Below are 23,629 nucleotides of genomic sequence, written 5' to 3' on the forward strand. Positions count from 1 at the left end.
CTCTGGAGTTTTAAATGATTTAGCTTGCCCCTGCTTGGACAGCTGACTCACTTTGAGATCTGAAGCTAGACTTGCAAAGGATATTCAATGGAGTCTTCTGCTGCAGTCAGAAATTTTAAATTTCTGCCTCCAGCTTCCAAGCCTTTCTTTAGAGCCTTACATGGTGATTATTTTTCCTTCTGTCTCTCTGCTTTTGGAGTTTCCTTTCGGGTCAGGCTACTTTTGTTGATTTTTTTTCCTCCATCTTCCAGCATTTTAGTTTTTCTCTTCTTTTTCTGTGAAGTCTTCACTATGTTGTAGGGTATTGAATACATTTGGTCGGTCTGAAGTCTTCACAGTCAAACATAGGTTAAATGCAAGTTGCTATAGACTCATAGATTTACAAATATTCAGTAAAGGATACAAGCTGGGAGCTGTGTATATCATGCTTGCTGGTATACACGGCACTGTCCAACGTTAAACCCAGGTATGGGTCATGTACTCTCTTACATCACTAACTCTATCGTCCACATAATGTGAGACTGAGTACAATATCTGTGTCAGACTGTTATGCTACAAACCTCTGGATTACTAGGACAGCGCCACAGCCACTAAACTAGTGTAATGTTTCATGATTGTACAGTTGTATGGTAAGGGGACCATGTATCATTAACTTAGTTCTGAATGTGTTTCCAAATGGAAAAGACTATCATGTCCATGAGTGTTTTTTTTTTAAGCATGAAACTAACATGTTTGATTATGAAATCTGTCTGCTTTGCAGTGCAACTGTGCTATTGCCACATTCACAAAGTGGAAAGCGAAGTACTGCTTGGAATTAGCATTTCTTATTTTGATTCCTCACTCCCAATTACATTCACAGTGAGGAAGATTAAAGTTATTGGCAACATTTTTTGAAGATGAAATAGCATGTAAAAAGGATTAAATTGCTTTACCGAGATTTCGGCTTGCAGTGTTCTATATAATTAACTGTCTTTGATTTCTGTTAATCAAGTAGTTTTATTCTGCTTTCTGATAGTTTTTAAGGCACAATGTTGTCAATGAGGGGAAAAATTAGTTATCGTGTGTGACGCAGTGATGAAAGGATTCAATTTGGAAGTCTTGAATTTGAAGGGAGCAGGTTAAAAATGATAGTTTTGGCACAGGCCGAAAAAAGAGCAATGATATCATATCAAGCCTACTGTTTTGAAATGTTAGATAATTCACTTTTTACTTAATTATTTATCAAAAAAATGTAAATCACTAGATCCGAGTGAGCACAAAAATAACAATGCATCTCTGAAATTTTGGGTGGCACTTAGCTTCAAGTGAAACTAAACATAGTGTGACTTATAGTCCATAAAACGATGACATTCTAGATTTCCTTGCTGATGGAAAACTTACTTTGCACTTTAGGAAAAAGATTTAGCCTTGGAGTTATGGCAGTCAGTCGCGCAAGCTTCAGATCGAATGCAGCAGATGTATCAAGATCACGTGTCAGAGGCTCAGAATCATGCCTTTGACCAACAACAACGGAATGTATGACATCCTTAATATTTTTATACTTCAGAGTTAATTGAACATTATTTTCCTGATGTAGAAATATATAAAGAGCTTTGACTTATTTTTTTAAACTGAGACAGGATATTATTTAGTGGCTGCTAACTAGTGCTTGATAAATTAAGTGTTTCTGCGATTCATCAGCAAGTGCATAAATCTTTGGTATTTTTGTTTCAGGAACAGTTGGCCCACTTACAAAAGCTTACTCAGCAGCTTCAAGTGACCAATCAAAAGTTAAAAATGGTAAGGCAAAACATCTTGAAAATGCTCATGTAGTATTCAACACAACCTTTGATTTCTCTGAAGAAGTCATATGGACTCAATGTTGGCCAGAATGATTCGGTTTTGAGTGCCCGCTGCCAACGAGAACGTAGAATTTGGTACTCAGCCAAATTTCTGTTTACTGCATCAGGACCACAAAATTCCAGCTGCAGCGAAGGTCGGAGAATTCCGACCATTAACTCTGTTTCTCTCTCTCTCCACAGGTGCTGCCAGACCTACAGAGTTTATCCAGCATTTTCTGTTTTTACTTTGGTTTTACTTAATGAACTCTGAAATAATTCTGAAAGATGTTATGGTTCAAATAAATTTTTTATCAATAAATTATATTTCAAGACCTTGTAAGTCATCAGCCAATTTAACCGTTTTGGTGTTAATGTTTTCTTACCCAAAGTTCCAACCCAATCCTTAGTATAAATATTAGGCAGAATTTTCCATCCCTGCAGCAGTGGATGTGGTGAGCCAGCCAAAAGTCCATTGACTTTGGGACTGGAAGATCCCACAGGTGGCAGAGCTGGAAAATTCCAGTGTTTATCTCTCAGCAGCATTCTGCAGCCCTACGATGCTCCGAACTCTCTTCCAATTCTGCCCTCTTGTGCATCCACAACTTCAGTTACTATGCCTTCAGCTATCTTGGACTTGAGCTGTCTTCACTTTGCCACTCTCTCTTTAAGATAATTCTTAAAATCAACTTGTTTAACCAAAAGTTTGATCATCTTTGGTAAATATTTGGTAAGTGTCAGACTTTTGTTGGATTACACCCCTGTCAAGCCCTTTGGGATGTTTTACTATAAAAATGCAAGTTGCTGTTGAGCTCAAATGCTTGCCTTGCATTTTATAGCAGAACTGAAAAAACGCTACATGTTAGTTGTGACATTAGACCAAAGTCTCATTCATTTGCACAGGTGTCAGTGAAAAATCTCATAGCATCTTTTTGAAGACAGAAAATAAATCATCTGCCCAGGAAGTCTGAGTGTCCTCATATATGAATAGCAAAATGTTAGCATGCAGGAAAAACAAGTAATTAGAAAGCCGAATGGAATTTTGGCTTTAATACCAAGAAGGATGAGACGAGTTGAATCCTAGGATGAAGGGATTGCCTTTGTAAGGAGAGGTTGAGCAGACTTATACACATTGGAGTTTAGAAGAATGAGAGGTTTTTTTTGATTCATTATTGTCACGTGCATTAACGTATAATGAAAAGTATTGTTTCTTGCGTGCTACACAAACAAAACATACTGTTCATAGAGAAAGAAAGAAGACAGTGCAGAATGTAGCATTACAGTCATAGCTAGGGTGTAAAAAAAAGGTCAACTTAATGCAAGGTAGGTCCATTCAAAAGTCTGACAGCAACAGGAAAGAAGCTGTTCTTGAGTTGGTTGGTACATGACCTCAGACTTTTGTATCTTTCTCCTGACGGAACAAGGTGGAAGAGAGAATGCGTGGGTCCTTAATTATGCTGGCTGCTTTGCCGAGGCAGCAGGAAATGTGGACAGAGTCAATGGATAGGAGGCTGATTTGCATGATGGATTGGGCTACATTCATGACCTTTTGTAGTTCCTTGCAGTCTTGGGCAGAGCAGGGGCCATGCCAAGCTGTGATACAACTAGAAAGAATCCTTTCTATGGTGCATCTGTAAAAGTTGGTGAGAGTTATAGCTGACCTGCCAAGTTTCGTTAGTCTTAGTTAATTTTATTGAAACGTAAGATCCTGAGGAAGTTTTACAGGGTAGGTGCAAAGAGGATGTTTTCCCTCGTGGCGGAATCAAGAATCAAAATAAATTAAAATAAGCAACCTTCCATTTAAGACAGATGTGCATGTATTTCTTCTCCTAAAGGGTTACTAATCTTTATTGCAGAGAGCAGTGAAGACTGTGTCATTGAAAACATCCAGGGCTGAGTTAGACAGATTTTTGATCAACAGGGAGTCCAGGATTATGAGGAGCAGACGGGAAAGTGGAGTTAAAGCTGTAATCAAATTAGATTTAATCTTGTTGAATGGCAAAGGATGCTTTAGGGAACAAACAGACTACTCTTGCTCCAACTTCTCACATTTTTATATCTTGGTCAACATTCATAGCTAAACCAACATTATTGACCAGACTAATGACTCATTGATGTCTTTGCTGTTTGAGAGACCTTGCTGTTTACAATTTGCCTACAAAACAGTAAATGGACATCAAAAGTAATTTACTTGGGAAATGCTTTGGGGCATTCTGTGGATGGAAAGTCACAATATAATGCAGATTCTTTCCTTTTATAGACTACTGTAGACAGCATTATTTCTTCCTATTTTATGCCAACAAAAGTAGACATGGGCTAAAGTACCCAATATCAATATTATCGGACATTTGAATTGACTTTTTTTTTGTGCAGCGATAGTAGAATGTTGCAAATGCTATTAAAAGCTACATAAAATCTTTTGCTATTAAGCAAGTTGAGAGCTCCTAAATTTCAAGATTGCTGTTTTTGTTATTGCTTAATTCTGATGACTGGGGACGATTCTCCCAAAAAAAGACTTAAGCGCCCAACATGCGAGAAAATGGGAGATTTTCCTGTCTGTTTTTTGGGTGTACTTTGTGCATCACATTCGCTCAATTGAGTGCCAGAGAGTGAGTGCTGCAGGGGGATTCACACTGGTAAGTGGGGCCACATTCTACTGGACAGGCTGGCATCAGTGTGCTGAGTGGACCTCCCACCCCCGCCCCCTCATCAGTGGCCCGAAAATATCAAAGAAAACGTGGCCTGGGAGATTCACAATTGGCTGGACGCTGGTCTCGAGTCCCACTACAGGACCCCGCTGATGTCTCCCAGCCCACTAGCCAGGAGAATCACCCCTGATATCTTTGCTACATCTGCAAACACAATACCTTATTTAAAAAAAGACTGAATTGCAAGTCAGTTGTGCTTTTTTCCCTCTAAACCTGTTATAGGCTATTAATCCACTATATGAACATAGAAATGCATAATGTAGATTTTTCTTCTTCCTGTTTCAGACTAATCAGCAGATTATGAATACAGTGACTGAGCAGAATTCAGAATTGGAGCAGCACCACAAAGAGTTGAGGTATATACAATTGTACTGAGTTCCATCACATTGAGTCAAGTACAAACATTTCATTACAAGAAAATACAACAGTGAATATTTACCAGTATTCAAAATATGCTGGAGTTGCCCAACAAATAAATATGTTAAGAGGAAAAACTACAAATAATAGAAATGCTGGAAATGCATACTGTAAAATAACTTGAAAGTTTAGAGATGACCTTTCATTGTAATCATTAACCACTCTATCTCTTAGAGGCTGATTTGCAATCATTTTTTGCTTTTGTTTTAAATACAAGTGAGTATACCAAATTTCCGTTTCACTAGCTTCTTCCAAGAATTTCCAAAGATATTTTCTCAAAATTGTGCATCAGTTACTGCATGAGTTGGGTTTTATTCCACACTGGAGGCATTGTTCTGCAACCTGGAGAGTATTTTTGACAAAGTTAACATAGTGAAACTGGGAGTTGCATTGGGCACTTGTCTGTTTGTTGGGGTTAAGGTTATAAGTTCTTTGTAACTGCTTCCTGTATTGGGGGGAGGGAGAATTACCAGTTTACTGCATGAACTGACAAATTGATCCAATTATATCCAGATCAACTAAATGAATGCAAGTGGAGGTTTGTTCTCATGGTGGGAGTTCCACCAACTGCCCCTAAAATGAGGAGTGACCCCTCTTTGGCCTTCTACAGGACCCAGCATCCATTCCTACAGAGAGCTAGGAAACTAATTAGCTGCTGTTGGTGCTGCCTGTCCAGCCCCACAGGACTTGTCAGCCAGTTGGAGGGCTGGCAACTCAGCAGTCTTAGTTGCACTATAGAGAACGGTGATCACTGCTGGGACTGCACCTGGGAAAAGCAGAAAGATTGGTGCATCCTAACCGAGTAAGTAAGCATTTCCCAATGAACACAGGTGAGGTCCCAGAGGATTGGCGGATTGCAAATGTAGTACCGTTGTTTAAAAAGGGTCAGAGGGATAACCCAGGGAATTATAGGCCGGTGAGCTTGACTTCAGTTGTAGGCAAGCTAATGGAGAGGATCCTCAAGGATAGGATGTATGAACATCTGGAGCGCTGCAATCTGATCAGGGATACGCAGCATGGCTTCGTTACAGGGAGGTTGTGCCTTACGAATCTAGTGGAATTTTTTGAAGAGGTGACAAAAACGGTTGACGAAGGACAAGCCGTTGATGTCGTCTATATGGATTTCAGTAAGGCGTTTGACAAGGTCCCTCATGGTAGGCTGATAGAAAAGGTGAAGGCTCATGGGATACAAGGCCAGGTATGTAGATGGGTGGAGAACTGGCTTGGGAGGAGGAGACAGCGGGTAGTAGTGGAAGGCTCCTTTTCCAATTGCAGGTCTGTCACCAGTGGTGTGCCGCAGGGCTCGGTACTAGGACCTCTTCTATTTGTGGTATATATTAATGACTTGGAAGAGGGGGTAGGTGGTGTGATCAGCAAATTTGCTGATGACACTAAGATGGTTGGATTGGCGGGTACTGAGGAGCAGTGCCTGGCAATGCAACAGGACATAGACAGGCTGGTAGATTGGGCAGATAGATGGCAAATGGAATTTAATCCGGAGAAATGCGAGGTGATGCACTTTGGCCGGAATAATGTGGAGGGGAGTTATACGATAAAAGGTAGAACTATCCGGAGTATAGATACGCAGAGAGACCTGGGGGTGCAAGCGCACAAGTCCCTGAAGGTGTCGGTGCAGGTGCAGAATGTGATGAGGAAAGCGTATGGTATGTTAGCCTTCACAGGAAGGGGTATAGAATATAAGAGTAGGAGTCTGATGTTGCAGTTGTATAGAACGTTGGTTAGGCCTCACTTGGAGTACTGCGTCCAGTTCTGGTCGCCGTACTACCGGAAGGATGTAGAGATCCTGGAGAGAGTGCAGAGGAGATTTACCAGGATGCTGCCTGGTATGGAAGGGCTGTCTTACGAGGAAAGATTGAACGAACTTGGGCTGTTTTCCCTTGAGAGACGTCGGCTGAGGGGGGATCTAATAGAGGTTTATAAGATTATGAAGGGGATAGATAGAGTAAATGGTGGTAAGCTTTTTCCGCTATTAGAAATGGATAGAACGAGGGGTCACGGGCTTAGGGTGAGGGGGGCTAGGTATAAGACAAACATTAGAGGGCAGTTTTTCACGCAAAGGGTAGTGGGGGTGTGGAATGCACTGCCGAGTAAGGTGGTGGAAGCAGGCACGCTAGGGTTGTTTAAGAGTCACTTAGACAGCCACATGAGCGGGCTACATATAGGGGGATATAGCAGGCCTTACTAAACATTGTAGGCTTGGGATTACGTTTTTGCCTCAGGGATGTTACAGTCTTTGCCTGTTTAATAATGAATTTTTTGTCTCCACAGGCATTTAAGTCCAGCAAGGGGCATGCATGCGGCAGGTTGTAGTGGGCTGCTCTTGGACGTTGCTTCGGGAGTTGCCTATTGCTTCATGTCGTTAGTGTGCTTAAACTGGACCATCTCGAGGGCAACATGACAGCTCAGAGACTATCTCTGTTGCTGTGCGGACACATGGATTTGGGCCTGTGTCTGTGGGAGTTTGCACGTTCTCCCCGTGGTTGCGTGGGTTTCCTCCGGGTACTCCGGTTTCCTCCCACATCCCAAAGATGTGCTTTTAGGCTGATTGGGTAACAAATTGTCCCTATATTGGACCTCCCTGATCCTCGCACATTAGGCGTAGACTAAAATCATGAATAGGTCACTGAGACAGTGGGACGGCGGCGCGGGCTCGTTGGGCCGAAGGGCCTGTTTCCCGTGCTGTGTTGTTCTTTGTTCTTTGTTCTAACTGGAGGGGGACAGGAGAGTTGTGATATCAGGCTTTGTGTAACACTGTTCAATGGAGTGCTTTAGTTTGGTTACTGGTGAAGAACATCACTTGATGACTTTTAAAGTAAGCAAACCATATGTGTTAACTGTATTTCTTGATCAAACTATCTAGATCCAAGTCATAAACCTATCATTATCTCTGACCCCCCAATTATCTGATCTTTTGGGCTTGCTGTGAGCACTGCAAGATTCAGTTAGAACATAGAAAAACTACAGCACAAACAGGCCCTTCGGCCCACAAGTTGCACCGATGATATCCATACCTACTAGGCTTACCTATCACTCTCAATTCAATTAAGTTGCATGTACTCATCTAGAAGTCTCTTGAAAGACCCTATCAAATTTGCCTCCACCACCACCAACGGCAGCCAATTCCACTCACCCACCACCCACTGAGTGAAAAATTTACTCCTGATATCTCCTCTGTACCTACTCCCCAGCACCTTAAACCTGTGTCCTCTTGTAGCAACCATTCCAGCCCTTGAAAAAAGCCTCTTGAAAATCCACCCGATCTATACCTGTCAACATCTTGTACGTTTCTATCAGGTCACCCCTCTCCTTCGTCTCTGTAAGGAGAAAAGACTGAGCTCCCTCAACCTATCCTCATAAGGCATGCCACCCAGTCCAGGCAACATCCTTGTAAATCTCCTCTGCACCCTTTTTAATAGCTTCCACATCCTTCCTGTAATGAGGTGACCAGAACTGAGCACAATATTCTAAGACTAGGGTCTTATAAAGCTGCAACATTATCTCCCAGCCCCTAAACTCAGTCCCTTGATTGATGAAGGCCAGTACGCCATACGCCGCCTTAACCACATCCTCTACTTGTGAGGCTGACTTAAGAGTCCTATGGACCTGGATCCCAAGGTCCTTCTGATCTTCTACACTGCTAAGAGCCTTACCCTTAATATTATACTCCTTCATCCCATTTGACCTGCCAAAATGGACCACTACACATTTATCCGGGTTGAAGTCCATATGCCACTTCTCCGCCCAGCCTTGCATCCTATCTGTCATGCTGCAACCTCTGACATCCCTCCAAACGATCCATAACACCACCAATCTTCGTATCATCAGCAAACTTACCAACCCATCCCTCCACTTCCTCATCCAGGTCATTTATGAAAATTACAAACAGCAAGGGTCCCAGAACAGATCCCTGGGGCACTCCACTGGTGACCGACCTCCATGCTGAAAAAGACCCATGTTCAACCACTCTCTGCCTTCTGCGGGCAAGCCAGTTCTGAATCCACAAGGCAACAGCCCCTTGGATCCCATGCCCTCTCGCTTTCTCAAGAAGTTTTGCATGGGGGACCTTATCGAACGCCTTGCTGAAGTCCATATAAGTCACATCTACCACTCTTCCTTTGTCAATGTATTTAGTCACATTTTCAAAGAACTCAATCAGGCTTGTAAGGCAAGATCTGCCTTTGACAAAGCCACGCTGACTACTATTGAGCGTACTAAACTTCTCTAAATGTTCATAAATCCTGTCCCTCAGAATCTTCTCCATCAACTTGCAACCACTGAGGTTAGACTTGCTGGTCGGTAATTTCCTGGGCTATCCCTATTCCCTTTCTTGAATATAGGAACTACATTCGCAATCCTCCAATCATCCGGAACCTCTCCTGTCTCCATCGATGACGCAAAGATCATCGCCAGAGGTTCTGCAATCTCTTCCCTGGCCTCCCACAGTAACCTGGGGTACATCCCATCCAGTCCCGGTGATTTATCTATCTCGATGGTATTCAAAACTTCCAATACATCCTCTTTAAGTCCACATACTCAATCTTTTCATCTGCCGCAAGCCTGCAGTACAACCACCCAGGACTTTTTCGACCGTGAATACCGAGGTAAAGTATTCGTTAAGCACCTCTGCTATTTTTATCGGTTCTTGAACATCTCGATCAGGTTGCCCCTCAACCGTCTCTGCTCCAGAGAAAACAACCCATGTTTTGTGGAATATGGTTAGTTAGTGTTTGGTTACTGTCGGTTGAATATTTAAAGTTTCAATAAAAGCATACCTACTCGACAACAGGATGTATTAATAATGCCAATTAACATTAATTCTGGTCAATAAGTGGTAAAGTATGAGGGAAACAAGCTAATAAATGTACTTGTTGTATTGTATGCCAATCTTTGTCACCGACTTGTGATTTCTGGGCCAAGTTATAATCCAATTGACCGATGGATCAAACTTGATGGGCTGAATGGCGTCAACCTGTTCATATGCTTTTAACAGAAATGTAAAGCATTATTAGGTGTATTATAGTTGATGAGATTTATAATATGTTTTTAAAAGTGTCATGCCAAAGTGTAGCAAAACAGAATTTTAACTCCATAAATGAAATTTTTGCCTGCTACAGCTCCATCTAGTCTCCACAACAATCATCATTGATAATTTGATGTACCCAGACATGAGCAATCCCATAGATAACTTGTTCAATTAATAAGAAGCACCTGTTATTTGCATGAATCCTGTCATTAGCAATTCAAATCAGTGAAGCAAGCTGATCTAGGTTCAGAAGTTACCACCTGCTTCTTTAATTAAAAATGAAAAAAAAATCAAAATCTATGCTGATACTGGAAGAGGTTGTGACCCGTTCTGCTCACTCGCTTACAGCTCTATCTGTATTAATAAGATAATGAACATTTAAAAAGCAAAAGTTTACAAAGATTTATTGGATTAATAAGGCATTTTTGTCATATTCTTTGCACGCCTCAAAGGGTTTACAAGCAACTTTTGAATAACAATCAGTTTCTATGTAGACAAATATGACACCTAACCCATGCAGTGATGTCCCACTGCGATGAATAATCTTGCAATTTTTTTCAGTGGTCTTTGAATGAAGAATATTGGCTAAGCTGCTCTTCTGACAGATCATTAACACCCACCCAAACAAGACCTTGGTTTATCATCTCACCCAACTAACAGCGCATCAATAATGCATTGTTCTCTCAATACTTAAAACTGCACTGTCAGTTTAGATTATGTACTCCAGTTCTAAAGAGAGGCTTGAACCCATGACCTTTTGACTAAACAATGATGCAGTCAATTGAACCAAGCTGATGATTACGAACATGTATACAAACACACAAATTAGGAGCAGGAGAATACTACTCGGCTTCTCGAACTTGCTCCACCGTTCAGAAGGATCATGGCTGATCTGTTTTTACTTTCAACTCTACGTTCCTTCCTACCCTGACAACCTTTCAACCCCTTGTTAATCAAGAATCCATCCAGTGTTGCTTAAAAATATTCAACGACTCTGCTTCCACTGCCTTTTGAGGAAGTGTGTACCGGAGACTCTCAACCCTCTGATTTAAAAAAAAGAATTTTCCTTGTCTGCGTATGGTGTGACCACCCTTTATATTTAAACAGTGACTTCTAATTGTAGATTCTCTAACAAGAGGAAACGCCTCTCCTCATCCATGCTATTAATACCACTCAGGAGTGTAAAGGTTTTGGTCAAGTCAACTCTTACTCTTAACTCTAGTGGATACAAACCTAACCTTTCCCATCTTTCCTTCTAAGATAACACACCCATTCCTGGTTTGTCTCCTAAGCCTTCTCTGAACTGCTTCTAACACATTTTACATCATTCCTTAAATAAGGCGACCAGTACCCCAGTTGTGGTCTCTCCAGTGCTCTGTACAACTGAAGCATAACATCCTTACTTTTGTAATCAATTCCCCTCACAATAAATGCTTAATCAATATAATCAATCCCCTACTGCACAAAACAGAACTTGTTCAAACTTTTGTTTGTGCAGGAAAGCAAAACTGGACTTGCGAACAGCAACATTGAAGGTGGAAGAAATGAACAAAATGATGCAAAGGATGCAAGAAGACATGCAGAGAAATGTATGTAAATGCTCACCACTTGAAGTAGAAATTTGTCTGTAGAATCTTTATGTATCTGCTTGTTATCTTGAATTAAGGATACTTCTGCAGAAGAAAAGATCCCATGTTGCAGTCTTGGATTTCTTACTCTAAGCAAAGGCTGTTCCTCAGAATGCAGTGCTCACCCTGTAAGGTTTTCAAAGTGACGACCATTATTTGGATATTTTTATTGCATGGGGTGAAATGAAAGCTAATATATCATAGTTGGATTTACTTCATATCAGGACTGAATAGTACCCAGACATCTGGCCCATTTCTAACCTCCAGTTGTCAGTATGAATAGGACTAAACTGCACTGTTACCTGTCTTCAGAAATATAGTAACTTCGATTTCACATACTTAGATTTTCACATACATTATTGAGCTGGCTCAGTTCTCCTTTCTTTGTTTGAACAAATCTGAAATGTGAAATTCCCTCAGACAACAGACTTAAGTCACAGCAAGTGCAGTGGGATGTTGGAGTTTAACCATTAGTATCTGTTAGGCTGATGCGCACTAAGTTCCAGCTATAGAACTAGCATGAAGTGAGGATCCAAGTGATTGATTTTCTTTGTTTTAAACTGAATTTGAAGGATGTAGTTCAATATAGTGATAATTAACACAAGAGCTGTAAAATTATACCAGTCCTACATCCTTGGTATCTACGAATAATTATTTAGATTTTAGACATGGGTGATTAAATAGGATACTTGTACCCTATTAGTCATGGAAAATAGTTGATTCAGTTCCTGCCAATTCCAGCCATGGTTTGTATTTAAAATGCACATGTTAAGAGTTGCACACTGCCACAAAAAAGTATACCTTTTGAGGTTTTGATTTGCATTCCTGCAGAAAGTGCATCCTAAATTTCCATCCAGCAACTGCATTTACTTTCCATTTGTTCCCATACTGTAACCATCTATTATTTCCAACCAATAGCTGTACATATATATGTAGTGTGCAAATAAACCCTTGCAACTTGTTTGCAATTTTATATAGAAAAGCACTACATGTGTGTACTTATTAGTATCCGTTTGGTGGAGTGCTGACCAGTATAAATGGATCAGCTTCACCCTGTGCACGTTTGATTGCCGGATTTGAATTCTAGCTTTGTTAACTCGGCACAAACACAAATGCTGTTGAAACATCTTGATGACTCAAAACCACATTCCAGTTCATGCTCTATCTACCAGTGTAGGCCTGCATGACTGAGAGTTTACATAGGCAGTTTCAAATATTAGTGCTAATGGAGGAAACAGCTATCTGTTTTCTTTCCTGTGTAGTATGTTGTGATTATAATTAGTAACTGCACATTATATATAGACTTGCGCTATTGTTAAAAATAATTGTGCTTATCTTGGATCTGTGTGGTTTTCTCATCATTTGTAGGTGGAGGATGCTGCAGCTGCCCTGAGGAGAGAGGAAGCCTCAGACAAACGACTGCAACAGTTACAATCTACTATTGCTCAGTTTGAAGCCAGGTATTACACAATCTTGCAATAAACCATTCTTTAACATTCAGTTTTCGCCCCTAAGTTTGCAAATCCATTTTTCATTGAAGAGCTTTGTTAAAATGTATTCAGAGTTAAATATATTTTACTTTTATAGCCAGCATTAGGGTCAACTCTCAACAAGCATCTATTTTCCCAGTTGTAAATGGACAGGCACCCTTCTATTGCTGCTATAGATAATGACTTAAGGATAGCACACAAATTAGCATGGAATTACTTACCTTCTGCCCCACCATCCTTGAACTATTTGCTTCAGTCAACAAATTGAGAGTTCAACGTATGGTGAATGATAGGCTAAATCCACAGGTAGCAATCCAAGTTGTACACCAAAATACAACTGTCAGTTCTCAGCTTTTCGAATTATTTTCAGGCCTGCTCATTACTTCAAACAAAGATGAGTAATTCAATAATGGTGTTTTAAAACCTCCACTTGGCATATAGCTAAAAGCAAACTGAAATATTATACAGTAGAGTACATTAACCACAGTGATAATAGAGGGCCGGACAGAAACTAAGTGAATTAGATATGCCTTTAATGTTGTACAAGCTTGAAAGCAATTATAGGTGTTTGAGAGTGGGAATTCTTTGGCACACATTATTGAACACAGATTATTTTAAGTTAATCTCCATATCAGATTCTTCACTTGATTATTAACAACAGGTCACTTGATGCGGTCAGGTAAGTCAATTACTCTGTCACTCAAGCCTATGTATCAGCTTCCAATGATTAATTACAGCATCTGATCAGCTAACAATTTGCCATCTAGCTTCTTCAGAAGAGACGTAGCATTTTTGGAAACCCTATAATAATTTTGTACCAAACAGCAACTTTATTTTAATGTTATTGGGTTACTTTATTTTAAAGTTTATGTAATATGATTAATGTCCAAATCTTAGAAAATCAATTTTAAAAGTAGATGTTTTGCAACGCTGGAAGGTTAACAAAATCCTTTGGAGTGGCATTGTAAGTTGTTTAGAGGAGCGTCCAACCTTTTTGTCTTCTGGGCTTTTTAGGTGCATACTATGGCACCTCGGGGGCCTCATACAAAGTTTAAATTCACGTTTGAATTTGTCTCAAATTGTTGATGCTTGGTGCTCTGATTTCGGACTTGTCCACCAATGAGGCTGCAACTAAACTGAGAACTCTGCTTTCCCACCTAAAGGCTCACAAAATTCAAAGAGTAAAGCAGCCAGTAAGATGTGTAGACCAGGTGGTCACATGGATGCTGCATGACACAGGTACATAAGGGGTCATGTGTCAATTGTGCTGGAATTTCCCCAGAGCAAAGACAGACACATAGCATGTAAAGGCTACTCAGTTAACAATAAACCTTTATTGGTCTAAGATCATAGTTACCAGTCATTGAAATCCAGCACTTTTACATGGTGTCTGCCATTGGCAGAATGGCACAGGAACTTCACCACATCAGCCCACTTCTGTGTGACAAAAACACTGCAGACAACAGGGCAAAGGTTAAAAAACGTGATATCTTTACTGCAATCAGACAAATCCAAGAAGATACAGGCATAGATTTTATTAAAATTCACCATCAAGAAATTTGAATCTTTTTGTTTTCCAAATGGAGGAAGGGAAAGAGGACCGCAAGATATTGTTGAAAAAGGTCAACCACGTTTGCACACCAATAAAGATCAACACGTTGGATAGACATGTGTTTAATACTACCAACCAAAAATTATATTCAGTCACATTGCCGTGACTCTAAAAATTGTAGTAAAAAATGTGCATTTTGCACCCTCGCTGACCAGTTCCATGAGAGATCGCATTGCATGTGGAGTCCATAACGATCTTCTCCACAAGCATCTTCTTCATGAGAAAGATATAACATGTCAATAAGCTGTCAGCATCTATGCTGTACGAGCAGTCAGAAAAAAGCAGCAAAGAGTTGAGGCGGGAAAAAGAACTTTTTGCAGTATATGAGCTGCCGCAACTTCATACAGAGCTGCACATTTAGTGTTTGGTAAACGTTGCAGCAGATGTGGCAAACTGAACCATTTAGCAAAATGTTGCAGATCTAAACCATCAGCAGTCTGTGCTCCAAGAAGGGAGCTGTGAAACAGAAGGTGGACAATAAGCTGCACAAGATAATAACACTGGTGTCACAACCCCATATACAAGCCACAATGGGTTCCAGCAAAGAAAAATAACACGGTCAGTTGAACAGGTTGTCTCTGACATGCCCAATGCCAAGGTTTTCAGCATCCTTATGTGAAATGTTAACGAATGCTGCTGGAAGAAGTATGCTCGAAATTCACTATGTTCATGTCTCTAATAGCTAGATACCATTTTCTGCGCATGTCCTATGTGATCTCTGCTGACAATGAGCTCTACTAATTGTGCATGGAGCAACTCTTTGCCGGTCAATCGTGCGAAATCATTGTCGATGACATCCTGCTCTGGGATTCATACAATGCTAGAACTTGATGCAGTTCTTTGTTTGGTCCTTGACAGAATTAGGTCCGTACAGTTAAAGCTCAATACTATTAAATGCAGATTTAGGGTACAACCACATTCTATGTTGGTCACTTACTCACAACTGATGAGGTGAAGCCAGATCAAGACAGGTCAATGGCTATATGACAAGTGTCCATCCTGAAGAACAAGCAGGTTTTGCAACTTTTCTTTATTATGACAAAGTATCTTTCCAATTTCATTCCTCACTGCAGTGAGGTTGCTGGACATCTTTGACAGCTCTTTCACCGAGGTATCGAATGGTGTTGGCAGGAGTATCACGCTGCTGTGTTCAACAGACTCAAACAGGTGTTATCAGCCCCTCTAGTGCTGCAATACTTCAACATTCGAGCACCTGTTGTCTTATCAACAGATGCCTCCCAGCACAGACTTGGAGCAGTCTGCATCCAGAATGGCAGACCATTGCATCGAGAACCACACATTGACATCGAGACTCTTTACGTCAAGATCGAGGAGGAACTCCTTGTCTGAGCTTTGGCTTGTCAGAAATTCCATGACTTCATATATGGTTGTCCTGCAAGTATTGAAACAGGTCCTCAGCAATTGATAGCTATTCTTAAAAAGCTTTTTCACAATGCGTCTGCAAGGCCACATTATATGGTGCTCAAGCTGTAATGCTACAACCTCAGTGTCATCTACAATAGTGGTAAGGATCTGTATCTCTGATGTCTTTTCCTGAGCTATCCTGCCCACCACTGACCTGGCAGATTGTGAGAAGGACATCAACATCAGTTGATGCATTCTTCTCATTGAATCCAGAAATCCAAGGAGACCCAACAGGCAGATCTCAGATGCAGACAGTTTCATAATGTTGTCATGAAAGGCTGGCCAGGTCCTCCAGGAAACTTTGCCACAAGCTCCACACATCCTTCTCCATGAGAGATCGACTAATCATACATGATGGATGATCCTGCGTGGCCAGTGATTTGTCATCCCCACCTCTCTGCAGAGGTACTATACCTAGCAACTCCATCAAGGGTACCCAGGGCTGGATACAGGGCAAAGGAATCCCTATATCAGCCTTCAATGTATGCAGACATGGAGAAGTCTCCAGGTGTGCACTGTGCAGCGCATTTGAGCCACATCAAGACAAAGAGCTACTGCACCTACATGAGACCCCAACCTCCCATGGTCAGTGATGATGAGAGTCCAGAACTAGGCGTCATGGTTTGAGGATAAGGGATAAACCTTTTAGGACTGAAGTGAGGAAAAATTTCTTCACCTAAAGAATGGTGAATGTGTGGAATTCACTATCACAAAGTAGTTGAGGTGAAAATATTGTGTGATTTCAAGAAGAAATTAGATATAGCTCTTGGAGCTAAAGGGATATGGGGGTTGGGGGCGTGTCAGCCATGATCCTAATGAATGGTGAAGCAGACTCGAAGAACCAATTGGCCTATTACTGCTTCTATTTTCAATGAATCTAGGTTCACAAAAATGTCATCAACTTGAAACATCAACTGTGTTTGTTTCTGTTTCCACAGACGCTGCCAGACCACTGTGTTTCTGGCATTTTCCGTTACTGTAGATTTCCAGGATTGACTAGTTTGCTTTTCTGTTAGATTTGGTTTCCATTTCCTTGTAATTATAATCCTTCTATGTATCATGTCTCATTCTCGCACCAAACTTTAATTATTGCGTTTTCTATATTGACTTTAAACTGATCATTGTTGGTAGTACAACTTCGGAAAGATTGAGAATCACAACTGATACAATTTCACAACAAATCCAACAACTTTATTGTCAAAAGCTTAAGTTTGAAAGTAATACCAAATGATTTAAAACATAGCTACTCCCTAGTTAGTCAGGCTAGGTCGACTGCAAATGGATTGAATTGAATCTGTGGAGGACAGATCCACTTCCAACGGGACTTCCTGTATTGGTGGTTTCTGACCCCATTGTTTCAAGTGTGTTAGTTTGATTTTGTTTTGCCTGCATGGCAATAACTCAATTTCTTTGAGCCGTTCATTCAGTCAGTTCAGCTGCAAGAATTGGTAAGTCATTACCGCAGCAATTTTGAATGAACTTTAAATATACAAGTCTTGCATTATTTTATGGACTGCTTTTGCAGGCTGCGTGTAGCTGCACAAGATGCAGAACAGTTGCGAAAAGAGAGAATTTCTCTTGAGGCACAAATTAGTGAGCTTCAGGAAAAATGTGCAAAGATGGAAGAAGAGAAATATGAGGCAGTGGCCAAGGTTCGAGACAGCATGCAACTGCTAGAAGAAGCAAATTTGCATAAAGACCAGGTAAGATTTCACAGTATTTTTATTTAGAACTGCAAGGGAAATGTGAGCAGAGAGATTGTTTCACAGCTTTATTGATGGGCTGAAAAACATTTCACAAACGTAACCAGAATATTTTTTGTATATTTTTCTTCTGTTTTTACACCATTTGGGTGTGATGTGAACATTTGTGTGAAATACAGTTGAAACTTGTAATGTGTTGCATTGTTAGGTGTGGCTCTCGCCTCTTGAGTGAGAAGGTTGTGGGTTCAAGTCCCACTCCAGGGTTTAAGTACAAAAGTCTAGCTAACACTCCAACAATGAGAGATTGTTGCATCTTTGGAAGTGCTGCCTTTCTAATGAGGAGTTGTCTGTCCTCTGGGATAGACGTGCTGTGGTGGCAACAGAATTCAATAAGTAATTTGGTGCAGCACTTCATTCAAGTATACACAAGGAGAGCTCTGACTTCCAAAGAGGTAGCAGGAACTCTGATTAATGCATTGAACTCTGCAACAGATATACATAGGAGGGTGTGCTCTTAATCACCCCACTGGCTTCCTACAAGACCATGTACATTCTGTGCAACCACAAATTCTTCCCACTTTTAATTACACTTGCTTTAAGAACATTTTTCCTCCCCTGTTCTACTTTATCTACAGTATTATCTGGTATCAACATATTAAATCTATGTACTAAGTTAATGTTGTTCCAAGCTACCCTTGACTGAACTGAGAGTAAACATCCCATAGCACTATTCCAAAAGAGAACAGGGGAGTTATCCCTAGTGTCCAGGCCAATGTTTACCCCTCAATCAACATCATGAAAAAAAAACATAAACTACCTGGTCATTATCACATTGCTCTTTTGTGGGTGCTTACTGTGTGCTGCCACACTTCTTACACTTTGACCCATCCTGTGGTCATGAGAGGCACTACATGAGAGGCAAGTCTTCTTCCTTCATTCACCATAATGTGTCTAACAAAGAAAACAGTTTTATTGTGCCATACTGAGGCATAAAGCAAACAAATAAGTGTTGAATTAAAGAGATTCGAAAGGTAACGAAAAGCTTGGTTAAAGAGTTTTTTTTAAATGTTGAAAATATGTTTCTTTTAAGAAATGTTTGGAGAAGCTGAGGGAGTTAAGAAAGGGAATTTCGAGCATGACTCTAAGAGGCTGCTATAGTCACAAATGGAAATACACAAGAGTCAGAAATGGAGAACTTGGGTATTGTAGTACTTTTAGATTATAAATAGAGAGTGATGATGCCTTTAGAACAACTTAAACACAAGGATGACAGTTTTGAAGTTTGAGATGTTAGAAGACAGGGAGCAAATGCAGATCAGCAAGGACAAGGTTGACGGGCAAGTGGGACTTGTCTAAGATAGGATATCAGGAGCAAACCACTGTGCCACCCTGCTACCCATTATTAAAGTATACATGTTTTATATGTGGGTAAAGTGAAATGACTTCAAGTGAAACATTGATTCCTATGGGAACAACATGTTAAAACTAGGTAAAAACTATAACTTTCTACTTAACCCCTGCTTGCCACAGATCTTGCTTCCTAATCCTACTGATTACTGAAGATCTTCACCCTCCAAGTTATGGCCATCCCTGTCCCCGATCTTAGTTGTCGCTTCATCCCCGTTCTGGAACGCCAAGCTATGGCAACTCCCCTCCACAACCTCTGGATATGCCCCTGACCCACCAACCACCCTCTTACTGAACCACCCATTCCCTGGTTGACCCGCTTTCTGTTTCCGTTTCCTGGACCTGCATTTCTGTGGAAAATTCAGATCCAATTCAAAGCCAGAGCTCTGATGTTGTGGAAGTCCTGATCCCGAACTCATACAATCCATGTCTTTTTCTGCCTCACTGCTCTTCTCTGCCAAGTGGGAGCATTTAAAAAAACAATATTGATTGTAACAGCTGCAGATCAGCACTTCTGTTTCATCAGGACTCGCACTTCCACAGCACTGGCTTTGGGTTGGATCTGGAGCTGCAGCTGGAGCAGAAGTCCATGAGGCTGAGTCGAGGAGTGGAAGGTTCAACAGAAGTATGGGTTGGGGGGGGAGGCCACAACACGGAGGGAAGGGAATGGGGACAGGCTGCTCCAAAATGGTACTGAACAGGGTCACCCAGGAAACCACGTTAAAATGAACCTTGCACACTCGATGAGATTGCAAGCCCCATTAACTTACCAATGATAAAGTAAAATAACGTTAAATGGGGCAACATTAAACAAGAACTTGCTCTAGAGTGACTAGTTGACAATTTGAGTTTGATTTTCCCACAAAATATATCATTTGAATTCTTTCTTTGAGTTGTAGGTACATTTTTGCCATTTTACGCTAAACATGTTGGACCGGATTTTTGCCATTAAAGCAAAAACCTTGAGGGGATGGGATGGAGTCAGTCCAGCTGCCTCTGGGGTCTGTTTACAGGTGGATGAATACCAAGGCAGGCTGATTGGAGGGCCTTCCTCAGTTCTTTGAGACATTGGACCATTTGCGTAAAAGGTTGTTAGGATCTCTTGCCCTGACTCCCTTACCAATAGTAAAAAGTCTGACAACACCAGGTTTAAGTCCAACCGATTTATTTGATAGTACACTCACTAGCTTTCAGGGTTAGTCCCTTCGTCAGGTGAATGGAGAGTTCTGGCCTCAGACAGAGCATATAAAGCACAGACGGTTTACAGATTACTGACTTAGAATGCGAATCTTTACACCTAACCTGCTGTTCAAGTCTTGAAGTGGCCGACAATGTGAGTGGAAGGAGCACTGATCACAGGTTAAAGAGATGTGTATTGTCTCCAGACAGTACAGTAAGTGAGGTTTTGCAAACCCAGGCAAGTCACGGGGGTTACAGATAGTGCGACATGAATGTCGCACTATCTGTAACCCCCGTGACTTGCCTGGGTTTGCAAAACCTCACTTACTGTACTGTCTGGAGACAATACACATCTCTTTAACCTGTGATCAGTGCTCCTTCCACTCACATTGTCGGCCACTTCAAGACTTGAACAGCAGGTTAGGTGTAAAGATTCGCATTCTAAGTCAGTAATCTGTAAACCGTCTGTGCTTTATATGCTCTGTCTGAGGCCAGAACTCTCCATTCACCTGACGAAGGGACTTACCCTGAAAGCTAGTGAGTGTACTATCAAATAAATCGGTTGGACTTAAACCTGGTGTTGTCAGACTTTTTACTGTGTTTACCCCAGTCCAATGCCAGCATATCCACATCATCCCTTACTAATCCCATGCCCCACTTCCCAAGTTTTCCTGCTACCTTTTAAAGCATTTCACCCAGTATCCACTATGGGCCTACCTCAGGAACCATGTGGAGATAAAAAAACGTTCTAACCATCGAAGAGAGCGCTCACTCGTACATGATACAAGGAAGATCAAAGCAATTTCCTCTCTATTCCAAGCTCTGTTCTCTAGTTACTGACTCCATCCCTCTCCCTGGTAACAGTCTGAGATTGTCAGTCTGTTTGCTATTTTATGTGTCACTTTTGATCCCAAGATAAGCTTCCGACCTCGTATTGGCATGATCACCAAGCCCCCTTATTTCCAACTTTCTAACATTGCACAATTTTGTTTGTCTTAGCTTGTGCTCTTGAAAATCTCATCCATGCCTTTGTTATCTCTAGACTTGACTTGCAATACACTGCTGGCCAGTATCCCCAGTCCACCCTCTGTAAACTTGAAGTCCAGCCATATCTGGACTTGCAGCAAGTCTGATTTCTCTTGCACTTTTCTGCTCACTGCCCTACATTAGCTCTCAGAAAAGCAAAATATTGATTGTAAAATTCTCATCCTTTGTTTTCAAATTCCTCCAAAGCTTTGCCTTTCCGTACTGTATGATCTCCTCGAAGCCCATAACCCTTCAAGTTATCTGCTCTCCTCTTATTCTGGCCTCTTGTGCATTCCAGATTAAAATTTCTGCACCATTGGTGGCTATGTATTCAGTTACCTAGACCCAAACTTTGGAATTCCTTCCCTATGGCATTCTACTTCCCGGCCTCAGTTTCCTCCTCTAAGACACTCCTTAAAACCTACCATTAATCAAACTTTTGGTCATCTGAATATCTCTGTGGCTCACTGTCATACTCTGTTTTATAATGTTCCTCTGAGGCCTTTTAGGACATTTTGTTATATTAAACATCCTATATACACATAAGTTGTTGTCTTATTTTCTGAATTTATTGTCGGGATACATTTGTTTTTACTTACTTTGGGACCAGCTTATTATCAGACACGTTCATTGATTTTCTTTTTGAGCTAGTAAAGAATTGTAACTATTTTTACTTCACATTTAGCACTAATTTAGATCATGGAAATCGTAGAAACCATACAGTGCAGAAGGAGGCTATTTGGCCCATCGAGTCTGCACTGACAACAATCCCACCCAGGCCTTATTCCCAGCATTCCACATATTAATCCCTCTAACCTACACATCCCAGGGCAATTTAGCATGGCCGATCCACTGAATCTGCACCTCCTTTGGCAAATGATCCTGTTTGTTTTTCACTCAGCCAGCCAATAGAAATAACATCACTAAAGTAACTCAGTCCGGTGATTTGCCTTTTCCATTTTTGCAAAATCCTCAGGTTTTACTACGTGAAAAACAAAAAGATGAAGAACTGGTAAAAATGAAAGAAGCCATGGTCCAGCTTGTTCAAGAGGCTGCTGTTCGAACAAGAAAGGAGGTTTGATGAATTGTTGTGTATCTTAAAGTATTTTTTTGGTTTTGGCAGACTTAAACACATGTGGAGTAAACTTAACATTCAGTATAGAAACAATATTTTCAGTTAAAGCAATTGAAAAAGAAAAGTCCGGAGCACTTTGATACTTAAAGGAACTGAGAGCTCTGTTTTAAGTTAAGCTTTTTTTCAAGTTTTATAACTTCTGTGCCTTGTCAGTGGTGTTGAAAGCCATGTGTTTGGAAGGCATACATATGGACTCAGCCTGGGATATATCATTTTTATTATCCCTTCCTCCGTGTGGGAAAATATCTGATTGCTTTCCGTTGCCTCTCACCAGCTGAATGGCTGCAATTGCAAACATTCTAGCCTGGACTTTGTTCATGATTTCCACCCAAACTTCTACTTAATTAGGATGGAATCAAATAAAATAGTGCAAAATAGGATGGCACAGTGGTTAGCACTGCTGCTTCATAGTGCCAGGGCCCTGGGTTCAATTCCAGTCTTGGGTCACTATTTGTGTGGAGTTTGCACATTCTCCCCGTGTCTGCATGGGTTTCCTCCGGATGCTCCAGCTTCCTCGCAGTGTACAAAGATGTGTGGATTAGGTTGATTGGCTATGCAAAATTGACTCTAATGTTGGGGAATTAACAGTGTAAATGTGTCAGGTTACGGGAATGAGGCCTGGGTGGGATTGTGCTTGGTGCAGACTCGATGGGCTGAATGGCTGCCTCCTGCACTGTAGGGTTCTATGATTCTATGAAAATATTGTATAATTGCAGGTTTTTGTGACAAAATCACTTTTTAGCCTGGAGTGCTGGGTTTTATTAATGCTGGTTCAAAAGTTCTTTTGCTAGAAAGTCTCTGCCCACAAAACTAGCTAGGAGTGGCAAATTTCAACTGATTATGCCTACAGGGGGTGGCCATCACACCACTAGTATTTTCTGTTCCGCTATACCTGTGATCACGTGAATCTGACATGAATCACCTGATCAGTAGTGATCAGCTGTCAGTTGAAGCCATTGATCCAGGCCTGTTTCTCCTGCTGCAGCAATTCAGGTTCAATCAATTGATCTTTCCTTCATACAGAAGACTTCTGATCAG

The 23,629-nt window shown here is 41.0% G+C and overlaps 1 protein-coding gene across 4 annotated transcripts in view; it reads left to right on the forward strand.

The window, feature by feature from the left end:
• Positions 1-23,629, forward strand: part of sclt1 (sodium channel and clathrin linker 1) — a 90,907-nt gene that overhangs the window by 25,714 nt on the left and 41,564 nt on the right. For all 4 annotated transcript variants that reach the window (XM_080199864.1, XM_080199855.1, XM_080199870.1 and 1 more), the window contains 7 exons: positions 1,393-1,515; positions 1,714-1,779; positions 4,811-4,881; positions 11,485-11,575; positions 12,983-13,074; positions 17,667-17,844; positions 22,433-22,531. In XM_080199864.1, the coding sequence (XP_080055990.1) occupies positions 1,393-1,515; positions 1,714-1,779; positions 4,811-4,881; positions 11,485-11,575; positions 12,983-13,074; positions 17,667-17,844; positions 22,433-22,531 (720 nt within the window). The remainder of the gene's footprint in view (positions 1-1,392; positions 1,516-1,713; positions 1,780-4,810; positions 4,882-11,484; positions 11,576-12,982; positions 13,075-17,666; positions 17,845-22,432; positions 22,532-23,629) is intronic.

This window comes from Carcharhinus amblyrhynchos, chromosome 1, assembly GCF_965287045.1.
Source record: "Carcharhinus amblyrhynchos chromosome 1, sCarAmb.v2.hapA, whole genome shotgun sequence".
Taxonomy (NCBI): Eukaryota; Metazoa; Chordata; class Chondrichthyes; order Carcharhiniformes; family Carcharhinidae; genus Carcharhinus; species Carcharhinus amblyrhynchos.